Below are 17940 nucleotides of genomic sequence, written 5' to 3'. Positions count from 1 at the left end.
CCCCCTTGATTACCCATTCGAGTGGTGTCGGTCTGATGTCCGCTATCTCGGGATCTGCATTTCACGAGATAGGGACGAGACGCTGTGGTCCAACTACGGGGTAGCGATAACCAAACTGATTGCTTCAGTGGACCGCTGGATCACCCTACCGCTTTCCATGGCTGGGAGAGCGTCGCTCATAAAAATGGTGGTACTACCCCGCTTTCTGTATCTCTTTCTCAATATACCTTACTTCCCTGGCGCTCATTTTTTCCGAACCCTGCGGTCGGAGCTGCGACGGCTCTTTTGGGGTGGCAGAAATCCCCGACTCAAGTGGTCCACCATTACCCTCCCCTATGAGAAGGGGGGATTTGATGTCCCTGATTTCGAGGCCTACTATCAGTGTGCGCAGGCGCATTTCGCTTACCACTGGATGGCCCCTACTCCCTTTATGCCACATATAGCAGTGGAGGATTGGATCGTACATCCTCTTCCGCTCAATGGCTTGCTTCACTGTCCTGAATCTGCCATTACTACACCAAATACGTCGGTCTCCTGCACATTAGATGCATGGCGCCGCATCATCAAGAGCTTGGCTTGTAAACTCCTCTACTCGCCCAAGTTACCGCTCACGCATCACCCTGATCTTACCCTTTTGGGGGAACTGGGCTTTCGCAACCTCTGTGCAAGGCTCCGAGTTTCTTGCTGGGGAGACCTATTCTCCAATGGCACCTTCAAGTCAGCGGACCTGTTCTTTGCCGAACATGACCGCACTCCCCTCGACCTCTTCTACTATGTGCGGCTGCGGGCGGGGATGAGAGACATCCTGCCTGATTTTCCCAGCGAGCCCGACACCCTACCACCGTTACACTTTTTATTGAGCTCATAGGATGGGGCCCACCTGGTCTCCGGCCTTTATCGTCAACTCAGGGGAGCTGCCCCGGCACCAGAATCCAATGCGCGGCAGCACTGGTCTACCGAACTCGCTTTCGACATATCAGATGAGCAGTGGCATCGTTGCTGCGCGCTCACCTCCCGCATCTCTGCCAGCAGCAGATTAAAGATCATTCATTATAAATACTTGCAGCGAGTGTATTATACGCCGGTGAGGAAGCGGCGATTCGGCCTGGCGGATGATGACCGCTGTGAACGCTGCCATGTCGCTGGTGCCGACTTTCTTCACTTGGCGTGGGCGTGCCCCCAGGTGGCGGACTACTGGCACCAAGTGTTGGATGCTCTTGCGGAGATGGTTGAGAAGTCCATGCCCTTTGACCCACTGGTGGCCCTACTTGGGGACTCTGTACGTTTTCCCAGATCCTGCCGGAAATTTGTTGACACTGCGCTCCTACTGGCTAAGAGACGCGTGGCGTGCCGATGGGGACGGGGCAGAGCGCCCAAATATAAGGATTGGCTGGGCGACTTAACTTACTGCCAAGACCAGCATGCGACATTTGCTGAACTGTTGCCCACTTCGAGTCGCCCCGGCGACATATGGGACCCATTGGTGCGGTATCTCCTCGCACGCTCAGAAGATGCGAACCCGGCGGGTGATCAACCCATCATAGATTAGCACACTGCTCTAATACTGGACCTGGCTGGGGATCCTGTTTCTGCGTGCATGCCTCCTCCTGTTACTATCCAGGTGGGGTCCCCTCCTAAATTCGACCACTGTACACTTGCTGGCCTCCCCCCCCCCCGGACTCCATGCAACGCCCGCACCGTGGCTCTACTCCCTTAGATTACCTTCATTCTTCCTTAGTTGCATGCAATTTATTCTGTACCCTACCTGCAATATAGCGCGACACCCACTGATGGCTGACTCTCTAGGGCTCCGTGCCTGACCTAGCTTCTGGCTTATGGAGGCCCTCTTGCTGGGTCGATTGTGACTTACACACACTCTTATGCACACCTCCGCTCACATGGCGTGCCACACCTACTCACTGCTGCTTACCTTACCTTGTAGCATGACTTGCCTCATAGTTGCCACACTGTTGGGTTGTTTTGTTTAGTTGTCTTAAACACCATAACCGGAGAGGGAAGAGCTGTCTTTTTTCTCCAATAGAAAACGCTGTTCTGCTGCTGTTCATCCTTTCTTACTATGCCCCATCGGTGGAGCACCCCCACTTCATTCCTCCCATGTGATGCCGCCGGGCCCCCGGGATGCCGGCAACAAGGCTGTGTTAATTTCCATCTCTTATTGCTGCCGGCCTCCGGGTTGTGGGCATGACAAGCTGTGTGACATGTCTCCAATTACACAATAAAGCAGAGTTGAACTCCAAAAAAAAAAAAAATGTATATATAAAGTGGATATTTGGAAGCATCAGAAAAACTTGAAGATAGGAAAAAAGCTTTCGGATTCGCAGAATTTAACAATGATCATGATAATTAAAGAAACCACACAGCCTGACTTACTGGAATCATTGGCAGGATATACCAGTGATAATGATCATTGCAGAAACCGCACAATTTGACTGGCTTGAATCACTCTGTAAAATGTAGAGGCCTCCCAGCTTGGATCTATCATATTTGACCACAAACAGAGAAATATTCGTACCTCAAAGAAGTGTAAACTACAGAAAAGTGTCTTTTAACACTTAACTACATATTTACTTGTGAAACAGTGGTGAACATTGTAGCATGTAATTGAAGCATTTAATTTTTACTATGGGAAGAAACACCATTATGTTTAAAAAAACAACTCCCAATGTTTAAGAAGATGAGGAAAATGAAAAACAAATATCACAACAGGAGAGTGGATTCTCTGTTAGGCATAAGTGGCTGGGCATTGGGCCTGTTCACTTATGCAAATTATGCCCTGGATTATAATACACACTGAGGAGGAATATAGAAATAAAACAAAAGGCTAAACACTAGCTTCCGCCAAGCCTGACCAGGGCTACATGGGTGAAAAGCACACCTAGACAATGAGAAAGATTGAGGTATTAAAAAACTCAACTGGTTAAGTAGGAAGGTGTTGTGCCCACCTACCAACCTTATCATTGCTTCTACCTTGCTGAAGGACTGGGAATTTCCCAAGTCCCAAAATTCCTCCTACCCACATTTTCTTATCCCAGTCTGAATGAAAAAATAAATGTTGTGAGTTAACATAGATTAAAAGGTGTGAGATGGTGGTAGAGATGGTGGACGTTATAATGTAGGTAGAAAAATGGCAGAGACAGCCATGGATTTTATGTTTATACATATTTTAACTACAATCGTATGCAAGGAATGATCAGGGGGTTCAGGGATACATGCCCTATAGGAAATTCCGGTAGTATTTCAGATTTGTACGCTTTTGTTTGGGGCTGATTTCAATGTGAGTAGCGTGGGAACAGGTTGGACATCTGAGGGAAGGACAATGCAGTACAGAGGAGTCAAAAAGAAAGAATGATCAAAAGGGGAGGGTTACGTGCAACGGGGAAGGTAGTAACTATGAACAGATAAAGGTAGGTGGGATGTGTTTATGGTGTACCAGCAAAGGTCTCTGGCAAAATAAGAAGAGGCGATGTCATGAGCAGCCTTGAATGCTAGGGTGGGGTGAATAAACTAAGCCTTTTTGCTTGCTGAAAGTTGACCAACTTTGAAAAGATGGTGGATTTGTGGAGTGGGAGGTAGAAGAGTACTCAACTGCAAACATATAGTTTTGTAAGAGGAGAGAAGACTTCCTGAGCAAGTTGCTGCAAAAATCCAGCCCACTCATCCTGCGTACATTGATGTTTTTTTTTGCAGAACTCAATTGAAAAAGTGGTTCCATTTCTTTATATTGAGCCATTGGCAAAATTATGCTTTTGGTTTTTGTTGAGGCTCAAGCGAGAAATAAAATGAAATCAATTTTTCAGGGCCAACGGTTATATAGGTCTGTATCAAATCAAAAAGTCCCCATAATGTGCTTGTGTTCGATGAACAAACCTACCCTTTAGTAAAATGCTTTTGTTCAAATTACAAGTCCATATAGTTTTCTTTACAACAAAAGGCTTACCCTGCATTACAGAGATGTTCCTCAGGGCTATGGAGTGCTCCCAGTCCTTTAGTCGGAGGTCTTCAGTCACCTCGTTCAGAATGGACATTTCATGCTTTAGCTGCTGTTCCAGAATAATATGCAACAGCCTCATCTGCCGGGCGTCCTCACTGGCATTAGATATCATGATCTGGAGATCTTGGATCCTGGTGTGGTGGATGCCTACGTCATATGAGATGGTTCTGTTTACTGCATTGAGAGTTGCATGAACGTCGATCATCTGGTCAGCCAGTCCTACAACTTGTGTGCTTATCTGCATCAAGAGGTTGTCATGGTGGCTCAACGCAAGCCTGCTGCTATTTGCATCCAAAGACAGGCGGTAGGTCTCTAGCTGGTGGGAATCACTCAGCTGATTCAGGCTGTCTGCCAGTCTGGACACAGTTGCGTCAGTGCTGCTAGACTGGACCTGAAGGGTCTGGACAACCTCCTCCAATCTCTGCAATGACTCTGTCAGGTGAAGCAGTGTGTCCGAATGGTTCTGAAACAGGTCCTGCAGTTTCCATATGTACTCCATGTTATCACCTTTGAAGGACATCTGCATTAGTTTCATTTGACTGTCACGAAAGCTCTCATTTAAGCGATTTACGGTGCTCATCAATACTTTCAAATCTTCAGGAGAGCTCTGGGGCCTAGAAACTAGAGAAGCAAAAGAAAGAGAATGTTACTTGCAATAATAATCTTTTGCAAGTCTATCACTGTTCATTTTTTTACCATGAGACAGCATGAAGAATCAACAATAGTGGGTAAAAAGAGTAGAAATTAGCATACTGATTGACATAAACACAGATATTATTTATAATAAGCTGTTTCGATCAATGGCGGTTCCTGAGTAGTCAGGGCGGCTCGCTGAGAATAAAGATCCCCTCCAACCACAACAGGATCCTTCAGTTTGGTGGGCAGTACTCTGCTGACCCACCACCAGGCTCTAATTGCGGCCTTTATCTCACAAAGTCATTTAGATCCTGCAGGCAGCTGGCTGCTCTGCCAGGGGAGAGGGCATGAACCTTGCTCCCCTGTTGGAGGACTGCCCACCAAATGTAAAGATCTGCACTAGGCAGGTGCATATTTCAGACGCTGGTGTGGTAGATCCTTTGGAGACATTGAGCTTTACAAGTTGGCTGATACGCTTTTGTGCCTGCCCAGCAAATGTGCTATGTTTTCAAGAATCAAATTCCCAAAAAATGAGTTTCTTTCTAGAAAACAAAAAACAATGGGGCTTATTTATGAGCCCCTGCATCACTTTTGCGCCACCGGTGCATCACTTTTTGTGACGCACTAGTGGCGTAAAAAATGCGCCATGTTGTGCCATATTTATGAAGTGACGCATCTAGGTGGATGTGTCACTTAGTAAACCCCTGCGCTACATTATACCTGCACCAGGTATAATGTATGCAGGGTGGGCGTATCCCCGCAAGAAAGGGTCGTAGGAGTGGCGCTGCACCACTTCTAGGACGCCAATGCGTCAAAACCTTTAGGGTGAGGCAGGCCCTTTCACATGTGGCTTGTCCCATGTGAAAGGAACATTGCTGGAGTTGCGTCAGGCTTCCGACACAACTCCAGCAATGCGCCACTTTTTGTGCAGACAGATACGTTAGTTATACTGACATATCTGTCCTTCCTTGTGGCATCATGAGTCATATTATAAATCTGAAGCATCATTGGTGTCGCAAGGAGGGTGCACTGAGAAGTGACTGTGTCAATTCTCGCAAATGAGGCCCAATGACCCTAAACCACAGTGAGTTTTCTTACTGTGAGACAGTGTTTGAACTTCCTGTCCTGGAACATGGCTGTCCTTAGCAGGACAATATAGCGATGGCTGCCTTAACTTTATAGGAAATTGCAACCATCGATATGTGCTTGTGCATCAGTTTTTAAGAACCACCAGGTCAGAGGCTTATGTTTGAGAAGTTAGCTGAGGTTCTGTCAATTTAAGTGTGGGGCTTCTCCAAACTAATAAACCAGAGGAATTATGTGTTTGGTGAAACAAAAATCCTCATTCCACTGAATTCTAAATGATGCCCTCAGTCAGATAAACATTAAAGCAGCTGGCAGATGCCAACCCGCCAAATTGCATTCCAGTGAGGAGTTTGTGTTATCAATGCTCTGCTGCAAGGTAAGCCAGAATGTTCTTAATGACAGTTGGATCCACTCACCATCTTTACTGTATGCATGAAAAAGAGATGCGACAATCAGACTCCGAAGAATATTATAGATTTTCACCATGAAGAGTATTAGCATGATTTAAATGTGCTTCATATATCCAAAAGAGTTGGATGCAATTCCCTCCAGGGATTCTCTGCTACCCAATGATCACCTTTAATGCACATCTGTACCATGTGAATGATGGATGAAACATGGAAGGATCCCAGGATATCCAGTGGGAACAAACCACAAATTATTAGTGGAGCAGTTCAGTGTTTGGCTCCACCATTTCACGTTCCAAAAACACAATATAAAGGTGCACATTGCACCTGTTCTCTGTGTGCCCTAATGGCATTAACGTAGAGTAAAGTGTTGCACTTGACATCATTATTGGAGTGCATTCACTGTAGGATTAGAGAATTCATATAAACTGTGTGCCTTAACCCTTTGGCTGCTGGGGTAATTTTCCTGCTGTGCTGGGGGGGCGCGCACAGTGCCCGGTGTTCATGACAAGCTCCGCTTGTCATGAGCCACAGTGCTCCTGTGCTCATGACGAGCTAAGCTCGTCATGGCCACACCCGTTTCCTCAGAACGCTCAGCATAGCAGGGGAAATATCCGAGCGTGCGAGCGTTCTAAGGACCATGACGAGCTCAGCTCGTCATCAGCACACGAGCACCGTGGCTGATGACGAGCTGAGCTCGTTATCTGCATGGGAGGGGTTAATTCATGAAATGAGTGTTTATTGTTTAGGTGAATGAATAAACCATTCTCATACTATTAGGATGTACTAATTGTAGAAATAAAATTGATTCATGTAAAGTGTGCACCAATGTTTCATAATTGTATTTAATTGTGGTTCCTAGTGACACTTATATACTTGCATTTAAGATTTGAATGTATGCCACATGTGATATGACTCTACTGTACTGACATTTGTCCTGACTAGGGCTATGTTTTGTCTTTCATAAAATGCCCTTTTCCATTCTCTGCTTGCCAGACTTTTTCCTTGCAGGTACGTTCACATGGTTTGAAACTTTGAAAATAGATACAACACTGTACTAGTGATATAGAGAGAGTGAGAAAGAGCCTGAGTAAAAGACCTTGACAGGAAACATGGAGAGCCAGAGCCTTAACTGAAAGTGTCCATTCTGCAAATGGTAATAAATCGTCTGGAGCAGCTGCTCAGTTCTTATATAATACGGCTAATGTAATGATACGTTATTGAATTTTTACATTTCTTAAGAGTTTTTTACATATGTATTAATTGCTGTATTGTGTAGCCTAATTTGTACATGTTACTATAGGTTGAAGCCATTTTAATGCATCAGGTTTCACTTTTACTGTTGATCTCTTTGTAGATCAAAACATTTTAACAATATCTTTAATCTTGAAATCTTGAGTCTTGTGTCAATTCAGCACTGTTGCAAACAATTTCATGTGACAAAACACATTACCTTTCCCATGTTTGGCCTGGGATTTTTGGTGAACATTGCAGCTTACAATATGAGAATGGGAATAACCATGAAGCCCTTGATGATGCAAACAGAGGCGTGGTACTCTGTAGATTTTTGTAGAAATAACTTATTTTCACAGTGTCTGAGATTAGGTTACTAGATTAGGCCACTTTCCTTTGGACATTGAGAGGTTTAGACCTCTATGCTTATTCCCTTTGATTATTTGCAGAGTGGGGCTTGGGCTAACACTAATCCCCTCACCCAAGAACACTCCCGACAGAGCTTCTGAAATGCTGACACCTTCCTATACGTTCCTGCACTTTTCACATCTTCCTATTTTTATGCATTTTCCTGATTTTTGAGATCTTGTTAGGTTATTGAACCATCCTCCTTAACACCATCGAAGCTGGTCTTATTCCTCTCCTGTGCTGGGCCATAATAAAAACGGGTGTGGTCATGACGAGCTCAGCTCGTCATGAGCACAGGAGCACTGTGCTGCATGTCGAGCTGAGCTCGTCATGAGCCCCGAAGGGGTTAACTTGGACTTAACTGGGAAGATGTTTGACTTCACTCATGAACAGAAAGGAAAATCAGAAGCTCTTCTCTGATCATGAAATCTTATTATTGATCTTTTGTGTTGCTGAGACTGAACTTCTTGTCTGCCTCCTGTTGGTACTTCTAACCTTTTTTAGGAGGTTGGTTTTTCCAGTTGTTATTCTGTATGTTTAATGCATGGTACTAAAATTTGTTTATCTTAATCTGACTGATAGCTTGTAGTAAACTTTTTAATCATAGTCACTGATTCCTGGACCTTATTGTGTAGCCAAATGGATTACATGGTTAATTTAAAGTGATTTATGTAACACTAACTCCATTTACCTCTCAGTCAGCAAAGACAAGGGCCACCAGATACTCAATTGTAAGAGCGTTGGCCCAGAGCGCTGCACCATTAGATTCACAGTGTATGGACTCTCAGAGTGACAGCATGTTTGACATCAAGCAACAGCATCACATTACACTTTCAAATGTTCAACAGCTTTGCACAATGGTGAATAGAAAGTTGAATGAAGGAGCATGCCAAGAATATTCTCATAAAAATTGCTGAGTCAAGACCCTTCCTAGGATCCAAGTCTATTCGTGACTGAAATAGCTGCTTGAAATGTACTTGTAGCAAAAGGTTTGCTAGTATTTTCTGCCCCACTTACAACTTTTCATGATTTACCTTGCCACAGAAGAAAATGTTGTTCTTTCATTTTAATAGCAGTGGTGCCATATTTGCTGACTAATGGCCATATGTATCAAGCAAATTTGCATTTGCAAAGTCCGAAATTCGCAGAATTTTGCCTTTGTGAATGCGAATTTCTAAATGGTATGTATTAAGCAAAATCTGGTGCAAAACAAGGAATCACAAAATTTGCGATTCCTTATTTTGCAATTGCATTTAAGGAATCGCAAATTTTGCGATTCCTTAAATGCAATGTATGAAGCAAAAAAAATTGCAAAATATCCGTAAGGAATCGCAAATTACCACCAAATTCTAGTTGGTGGTAAGGTGCGAATTCCTTGAAAAATGCACATTTTTGCATTTTTGAAAGTGCCATGTGACGCACATACATGCCCTTATGATCCCTGTGTGCCCTATGTGCACCCCTGCATATTTCAGGGGTGCAACAGGGTGTCCTTTGGACACACCTGCACCCTTGAAAATATTCTCAATTTGCGATTAGCAAATTACGAATCGAAACTTCCCATTCATTCCTATGGGCCTCCGTCCTTAATTGTGATTCGCAATTATGGAATTTTAAGAAATCGCAAAAAAAATGCGATTTTGTACATACATACCAATTTACGATTCTCAAAAAGTGATTTCTTAAAAATCGCTACTTGAGAATCGCAAATCAGGTTGATGATACATATGGCCCTTAGGCAAGAAAATTATATTTTAGAGTGCATGAAGTGTAATAAAACTGGCACAATCATTTTTACTAAGGGTGGGTTCATAAACTCCACTCCGCCAGCAGAATATGCAGAGTTTTGCCAACTCCGAGCTCCTGCAAGGTGGTGGTGATGTGATGCCGCCAGGTTGCAGGGACGGCGTACACCGTGGACTAGGACTTGTGCGAAGATTGTGGAACGTAGCATGGCTCCACAACTATAACCTGAATTGAGAAAAATTGATATCACAATTGGAAGAATCAATAGTATCCTGCATCAGTATTCATGATTGCTCTTAAGATTGGTTGGACAAATATATATGAATTGCATCCTCAAAACTTATAATCACCTATCGGAATTGAAAGTCTTTTCTACAAATTGCAAAGCCTTGAAAAAGCCCAAAGGGTGCGAAACGCGCGTCGGCTGTGGACCATAAAGTTTGAAAAATAAAGACTTGAATTCTTTACAACGTCTGGTGTGATGAAATTGACTGTTTGACCAAGAATACGGATTACAGATGAAACGCTAAATAAGCTAAGGGATCAAAGAGACTATCTTGGAGGTGCACGGGTGTGTCTTCTCATATTGTAAGGACTTCCATTCCAAATGAACTTTGGGAAGGGGGTCGTGGTTTGATGCCCGAGGTGGATGTGCATCCAACGCCAAGTAGCACTCCATATTGTACAGTGTGCATATTGTATTTTGTTTTTGATATATGACTATTGAGAACTAAGGTTGATGTGCAAATCAAAATAGCAAATCCACCATTTATTTGTCCTTACCGTGATGTGGGACCATGCCTTATGTGTAGTGGCAGGTACCTGTGGTGAGCTATAGTGTTTGGGAGGGAGACCCAGTAATGTTGAAGAGGGACCAAGCCATTGCTGCGGCACCACAAGTAGGCCATCTCACATCAAAGTTTTGCATCCCGCACACAATAAAACAGATAATACAGAGTCAAATTAAAATAGTAATGGTATTTTATTTTATTGTGCTTTACATATAATTTACTTAGAGTATTTCTAAGCGTTCAATACCGTAAAATCTAATGTAGCACTTTTCTTCTTGCAATTCTTTACTGGAATACATTTCACCAGTTATTAATTATATTACAAGCAAAGGTGTAGTAATAAAGGAGATTTGTTTATTGGCATTGGAATTATGAAGACCGCTGCCTCTTCCAAGTTGGGCGTTACATTGTGCGGCTTCGGGTGCAGACCGTGCAGGGAGCAGCAGGTTCACCTTCTCTGGCTGGCTCACCTCACACGTGTTCAACCACATGCAGAGGCCTTGGGTGCTCGGCTGTCTGCATGCTTCTCCCGGGCTCTAGAGCGGTCTCTGTGGAGCCGCCGAGCCTGCTCGCATGAAGCGCCATCTGAACACTGTCACCCTGGCACCGCAGCCTGAACCTAGAGCCCAGGGGGAACTTCTCTCAGACCACTTCACTCCCTCGGAGCGGGTGAGCTACATTGCAATGTCGCAATGGAGGGAGATGATCAGTTTTCAATTATACTCAGGTGAGGGGATACATGGGTGGGCCAGAACGATGGGTGGTCACCTTCACCAAATAAACTTAAAAGGCCAGGATCGTGTGGGCGGAATTAAGGGACTTATAACCAGAGTAGCTGGAATTATGTGCAGGGTGGAGCAAATGTGCAGAATTCCACTGAGTTTTTAGGCAACTTTGCTGAATTCCATGTAGCGCAACTCTGCAAACTCTGCCCACCCACTAGTATTTACCTGGAGCGCTGACAAGTATCTAATCCCCACTCACATCCTGTCAATAGCACCTTAGGATGCCATGAAAACATGATATAAATATAATATTGCATACCCAAGCATATTCTTAAAACCTAGGCTATTCTGCTTCCGATAGAACATAAATATTTTAGGTATCTGCTTCAATTCTGCTGATAAATTAACTTAAAGATGTTTCAAACTCTAAATTCAGTGCTTTTACTATAAAGAACAAGCATTGAAAATGCAATAGGTCCCGCCTTTGATTAAGTTAAAGCCATTTGATTTGCTAATGGTATTGTATAGCAAAGCAAATGGCTTTAACTTAATAAAAGGCAAGACCGATTGCATTTTTAATGCTTGTTATGTAAGAGGTGTATGGACTATGAAGGCCGAACAATCTGAAATAAATGCATTATGAGAGAAAGACCCGGATGCTATAAGAAGGATTGCTGTTTGTTTCTGTCAGTCCCCACCTGCTGTCACCCCCCCCACACACAACCCTTTCCTTTCACAGGAGCAGATCATAACGACTCCCCCTCCCCCGAGGACGGATGAATGCCCCGCACGCGTACGGAGGCAAGCTAACGACCAGAGCTTCATAAAGGCAGGATAAATCAACGGTCACCGACATTACGGTAGAATAATGTCCAGCGCCCTCTCATTAAGGCCGATTAATGCAGGTAGGCGCACTTCTAGCATCTTTACATCGCCCACACTTTAATTCTAGGAGGTAGCGCTGCCCTTTTATAGCGCCGCCATCACAGCCTGAGGACACTGCAAACAGATCCTTGCTGAGCTGTCGACGCAGAGTGACCCAACCCACTGCACGCCCCTTGCCCTTGGTTCATGCACTTTAATCATCTTTACATCTCACATGGTGCTTAGCTGCGAGGTGGGGGTGCAATGATTATAGCGCTTCCATTTCTCACCGCCACCACCGGTCCGAGTGAGCTGCAGGTCGTCGTGCTCCTCGAAGACCAGTTGGAGCTGTGCATTCATGCACTGCGCCACATGCGCAGGTTTGGCGCTGTAAAGTGCGTGCCAGCTGCAACACAGCGAACCCTACGCACCCAGACACTTTCGGCGCCGGCGCTCGTCTTCTGAGCCAGGGCGCCCTCGCCAGAAGTTTACACCAGAGGGCGCTACAGAGAGTTACCCACTCTCACATTCCCTGTGGTGCTAGTATGTTGCTTCACAGAGTGATTTTCAACCCCCAGTCCCTGTTACCTCTGCCACATCGCTTAGAGCGCCTGGTTGCTGTGAAAGTGTTTCCCAAACGCTATATCTACTTTCCAATTTAACTCAAATCCACTTCCGTCAGTGCTACACATTTGGAGTGCTCTTATTTGCAAATGGAGGGGGGGGGCCTCTCCTGAAGCCACCCCGGTCTCTCCCAAGTGAGCTCAGACTGAATGGTCGCCTTTGCAGACCCCTCGCTAACATGGAATAAGGCATCCATATTTTCTTCTGCGGGTTCTGAGTGAGCTCCCTTGGTAACATCGCCATCCTCGCCTATGCAGTGAAGCTCCTACTGACACTCCTGGCTGCCACGCTCCCTTCTGTGCAGCTGCAGAGACTGTTTACTACCCGCAGCTCGGCGCCGTGTTAGCTCCTAGGCCAGCCCACTTCAGCGGCGCGGAGGCAGGCGGTCGAGGCGGAGAGAGGGCTGGCTGAGCAAAGCAGCGTCAGTGGCGTAGACCCTCCTGGCTGAGATGAAATAAGCGGCACTGCTTAAGGAGTCGTCTTCAAATGAGAATTTCTCTCATCGTTCTGACGTATACGTACTAGATCTGAATTTATTTTGTAGTATACGGTTTTGTTTTCAAAATAATAAATGGACAAAAAAACATGGTATTATTTTTACTAAGTTATCCAAAGAAGGACATTGATCACTAAATTTTCTATTCCTACATTTGTGTCAACAAAACTTCTCACTGAACACAACAGAACCGACTTTTAGACATGGCCGCGCCTTCGTAGACCTGAAACGTTCTGGTCCCATAAGGGGCGTTACCAACCGTCGTCCCTTTTCTGTGTCTTTACCCGAACAGCGAGCGAGATATGAAGCGCTGCGAGAGCCGTTGCAGTTATTGCTTAACAGGCAAAAACATTGTGCTTTTAGAACATTACTCGCTGGAGTTTCGCGGACAGTTTGACAGTCATAGCGTCTTTTTTCCCCCAACCTTAACAAGGATATAGCCACTGAAAGAACGAGAAGGAGGCGTGCTCGCGACAGGCTGGGGAGCACGCGCACACGTTCCAGGCAGCGAGGGAGGTGTGGCGCGCACCATGGATCTCGTCCCCTGAAGGTATGGCAGATCTCCCGATGCATGGGGCAGGGGTGTGTGTCTGTGGGGGGGTAGGGGGCAGCGGCGTGTGTATGCGTGCGTGTCTGTGTGTGTGTGTGTCTGTTTAAGGGGGGGTGCGTGTGTGTATGCAGTGTGTATGTGTGCCTGTGTATGTGCGCATGCGTGAGTGTGGCTTTGTTTGCGAATGGGAATGAGAGGCACGGCGACGTGCGCGCTCCCGAGGTGAAATCTCCTCTGTCCACATTCCCCCAAAAGTAACAACATAAGCTGTCTCGCCCTTGACGCAAAAGCTTTGCTTTTGCTTCGTCTAGGCGAGACCTAAAAATGCAGACTAACGAGGTATTTGTGAAAAAATATTCTTTGTGCAGATGGTGGGAGCCCAAGTTCGTGAGTCTTTCTATTTAACACTTGTGGTGTTTTGGAGACTTTGCAGACACTCAAAGGGATGTGTTGATTTCCAAAGGCCATTGGGTAGGATGCAAAGGGGGGCTCAAATGGTAACCTCAGTTCCCCTAAAACTTCCTGAGGTCTGAAGCAAATGAGCGGATTGTCAAGAAAATTGCAGCAATAAACCGACCATGACCTGAAATGCTCTGATTCTTCCTCAATGAAAGTTAAATGTATTTGGAGAGCAGTATGGAAACACTTTGTGTTCTGAGATGTGTTTAATGGGAATACAAACATTTTATTTAAAATCTGTCCTTTTGTGCGGTACAAAATTCTATGTGCACATATGGGTGCATAGATGCAGTTAGGACCTAGTCAATGGAACATTCTTAAGCAAATTGAGAGGACTTTAACTAAAAAATTCACATTGTAATTAATTGCAAATGACCCGTTTTGCGCCAAAAATTTTAAAATATGAAAATGCAAAATAAGAATGAATTTGATTTTAAAATGAATGTATTTATGAGAAATAGAAAATGATATTAATTAAATAAAGTTTCAGAGCACACTGTTTGAAACTGAACGCCAATATAAAAAAGATTCTGCTCTTAGGCGGTGTGCAGTAGGTTTAGGACTTCTCTTGGTGGCCGACTTCATTGGGCTCAGCTCCCGAGCCACAGAAAGTGGCAAAAAACCTGTGATGCTTAATGGAGGACTCCTTATCCATGCAGGAGCAAGTCAACGCCACATGTGACAAATGCTTTGGCTTACTTAAACTCCTAAGAAAACTCTTCTGCTGGGTTCCTGTTGACTGGCAAAGAACTGTGGTCCATGCATTAGTCATGAGTAGATTGGAATACGGGAATGCACTTTATTTGGGTATGGCTTACTATCTCTTCACCCAACTTTAGTTAATTCAAAATTCAGCAGCCAGGCTTATCCACAACAAAGATAAATTTAGCTAGGCATGAGTATGTCTAAAAACCCTCCACTGGTTGCCAATGGGCAAAAGAGCTACATTCAAACTTCTCAGCCACGCACATAAAGTACCTTAGAAATCAGGCCCAGCAATACTACGTTCCAAACTAGAATTTTATAAGCCCACTTCAAACTTGAGATCACAAAACTTAGCACTAGCCAAGACCAAGCACATTAAAAAAGTAAGAACTGGTGGCCACTCTTTTTCTCATCTAGAAGAGGCCCAATGGAACTTACAACCTCTTGACCTCCACCTCTTGGACAACCATAATAAATTCAGGAAAAAACCTAAAAACTTGGATTCCTCAGACCAGTTTTATTGTAAATGAATTAGTCTACACTGAAAGAACCCCTTCCCCTGACATTTGAGTTTTCAGCATGAGTGTCTCCAGATAAGGTCACTAATGGGACAAAATCTAGGAAACTTGGCACTGGTGAAAGAAACAAGTAAATCCGGTTTAAATGACTCCCACTGCCAGCACTTGACAAGGCCATATAGAATTTCAAGAAAAAGCACGAGAATACTAAAGAAGCTAAATATCAGCCCCCACAGGTAACTGCAAACACATGGGATTTCGTGTGTGTATGTATGTGTTTATGTGTGTATATGTGTATTTGCATATATGTATGTGTGTGGATGTCTGGAGGCATGCAAGTGTTTATCTGCTTGTGTCTTCCTCTGTGTCCGCTTGTGTGTATTTGTGTGTATACGTGGGGCTATGTGTGTGGATGATTAGGGAGAGCTCTGTCATTCATTGGGCACCCATGGATTCGGATGGCCATCCCTGGCGCAAGGGTGAAGATTCCTTACGAAAGGAGGGATCCATGGCATAGTATGGCATCCCAGAAATCTGGTGGCCAAAATGGCATATGATGGGTAACCCTGGCAACTGGTTGCTTACTGCAGAGTGAGAGAGTTATTCTTGGTATAAGGCAAGCATACATTTCAGCGATGCTGACATCTATGTGAGATTTCTCATTAAAGGTGGGTATTTCAGCGACTTAAGGTGATTATCACATCCTCAGTATCTGATAGCCACCAATGCCCTCCCTAACATATTGTAGGCAGGCACCTGACACACCTACCATCTACCCCACTAGTATGTGTCAGAAACCTCTGGAATTATATGGGCCTCAATGATATAAAATGGTGACACTGCATAAAGGAGGCATATCATCCCTATCATCATGACAACTGGTGGCACCCACAGTAACATATGTGTGATCCCGGTTGTTTTCTGGCCACCACAGGCATCTGCTGGCCATCTTTAAAATAGGGTGGCTACCCCTGATATAAGGTTGGCATCCCTGATGCCAGGTGATCCCCACCAGTGCCAGGTGGCCACTGGTAGGATACATGCATGTCTCAGGCCCGCAGTAGCCATTTGAAAAATATGTCAATGAATGGGTGCTCTGAAGGACTATATTGGTTACTCTTGTAAATTCCCCACGGGCGTAGCTTCAGGGAGTGTGTTTCTGGTCTTACACCCCCTAATTAATGTCTTTTTGGATACATTTTTGAGTATGAATGCTTGGATATGGTGAAGTGTCTGTCGGATTTCGTCAGGGATTGTTACATAGGCACAGACAAAAACACATACACATTCTACCTCTCTCTGTTTTGAAACATCTTCAAAAATGTTGGTTACTTTTACAAAATATTGTGTTTCCGCTAACTTAGTAGGTTACCAATCAACATTCCTCTCCCTTTCCACTGCCCCTTAAGCCTCTATCATGCGCTCTCCTTGTCACATAATGTATTTTTAACATTATATGCCCATATGATTGTTTGATCTGAAGCTCGCACCTCCACCAATCTCATCGACCAAGCTACGAGCCTGAATTTTCCAAAGAAATTGCAATTTCTTCCAATAGAAACAGTCCCACCTGCACTTAACAAACACATGAAGTTGTTATGTGCTTCCATAGGAGGGTCCTAGTCAGGAGGAAAAGTCAGAAAATATTCATTGGCAGTATAGATAGTTCTTGATTGAAGCTGAAGAGCTTCAAGGCAGCAAGGCACCAAAACTCCCCAGGATCAGTGTAAAGAACAAGTCTTTCATAAAGTACAAGACTGAAGAACCTAACAGGGAAAACATCTGCAGGAAAAAGGAGCGACATTCAGCTATCAAAAGTATGCAAGGTGGTGATAAAGGCAACAGAAAATAGGGAAATAAAAACACAGGATTTAATAAATCTATTTGAGCTTTAGGCTATCTTATATAAGAAGTAGAACAGGAAATATTTTATAGGGAGAAGATTGAACACCATATTAGAGAGAAGGAAGCTCTGGCAGCAGAAACTGTGGCGACCAGTCGGTTTTGAACAAATATAACTCTCACAACACCCATCATCACTAGAAAATGGTGTTGTCCTTGTCCGATAGGCACGAGAAGCGGGATCGAATGCCAAACATTCAGCCCTTGACTGATACGCCATCTCTGATTCTTCGTACAATATTAGTTCTACCTATAACACTCAGCCCCTAGAAACCCTCCAGAAGCACACCAATGCCAACCCTCAGCCCTAGTGAAGAAAATGGGGAATCCTTCCTGCTCATAAGCTCACAACCTTAGAATCTGGTGATGGAACTAAAGGACCCGACGCTTCCTCCGCAGAGCCAAGGCCTCTCTCTGGTGAGTTCTGTCTGCAGAAGGAACAAAAGGCTGGTGCAAACATGACAGTGAGTGTCCTCTACCACCTGCTGTGCCTCCTAGAGATTTGATTGGAATGTTTAGGAAGTAAAGGTCACAAATGGGCATGTGGAGAAGTATCTGCCCATGTAGGCTGGAGGTCAATGCGGGTATTTGAGACAAATGATAAGATGGGGTTTAAGATCATAACATCGATTTAGTAAAATTTTTAATCTGCTTTATGGTGAGAAAAAGGGTTGCTTCAAAAAACAGCAAGCTTTTATTCAGGGGAGACGAGATATTTACAGAAAATAAAAAGGTGTTGCAAAGCCGGGTGTAGCGTGCGTGGTTTGAAGAAATGTCA

At 44.5% G+C, this 17940-nt stretch overlaps 1 protein-coding gene across 2 annotated transcripts in view; it reads right to left on the bottom strand.

The window, feature by feature from the left end:
- SCARA5 (scavenger receptor class A member 5) overlaps window positions 1-17940 on the bottom strand; it is a 1124331-nt gene that overhangs the window by 632290 nt on the left and 474101 nt on the right. For both annotated transcript variants that reach the window (XM_086928035.1, XM_086928037.1), the window contains exon 4: window positions 3959-4633. In XM_086928035.1, the coding sequence (XP_086784161.1) occupies window positions 3959-4633 (675 nt within the window). The remainder of the gene's footprint in view (window positions 1-3958; window positions 4634-17940) is intronic.

The sequence above is a fragment of the Lissotriton vulgaris genome, chromosome 6 (assembly GCF_964263255.1).
Source record: "Lissotriton vulgaris chromosome 6, aLisVul1.2, whole genome shotgun sequence".
Classification (NCBI taxonomy): domain Eukaryota; kingdom Metazoa; phylum Chordata; class Amphibia; order Caudata; family Salamandridae; genus Lissotriton; species Lissotriton vulgaris.
Note: the sequence above shows the minus strand (reverse complement) of the source record. Positions and strands in the feature narration are given on the sequence as shown.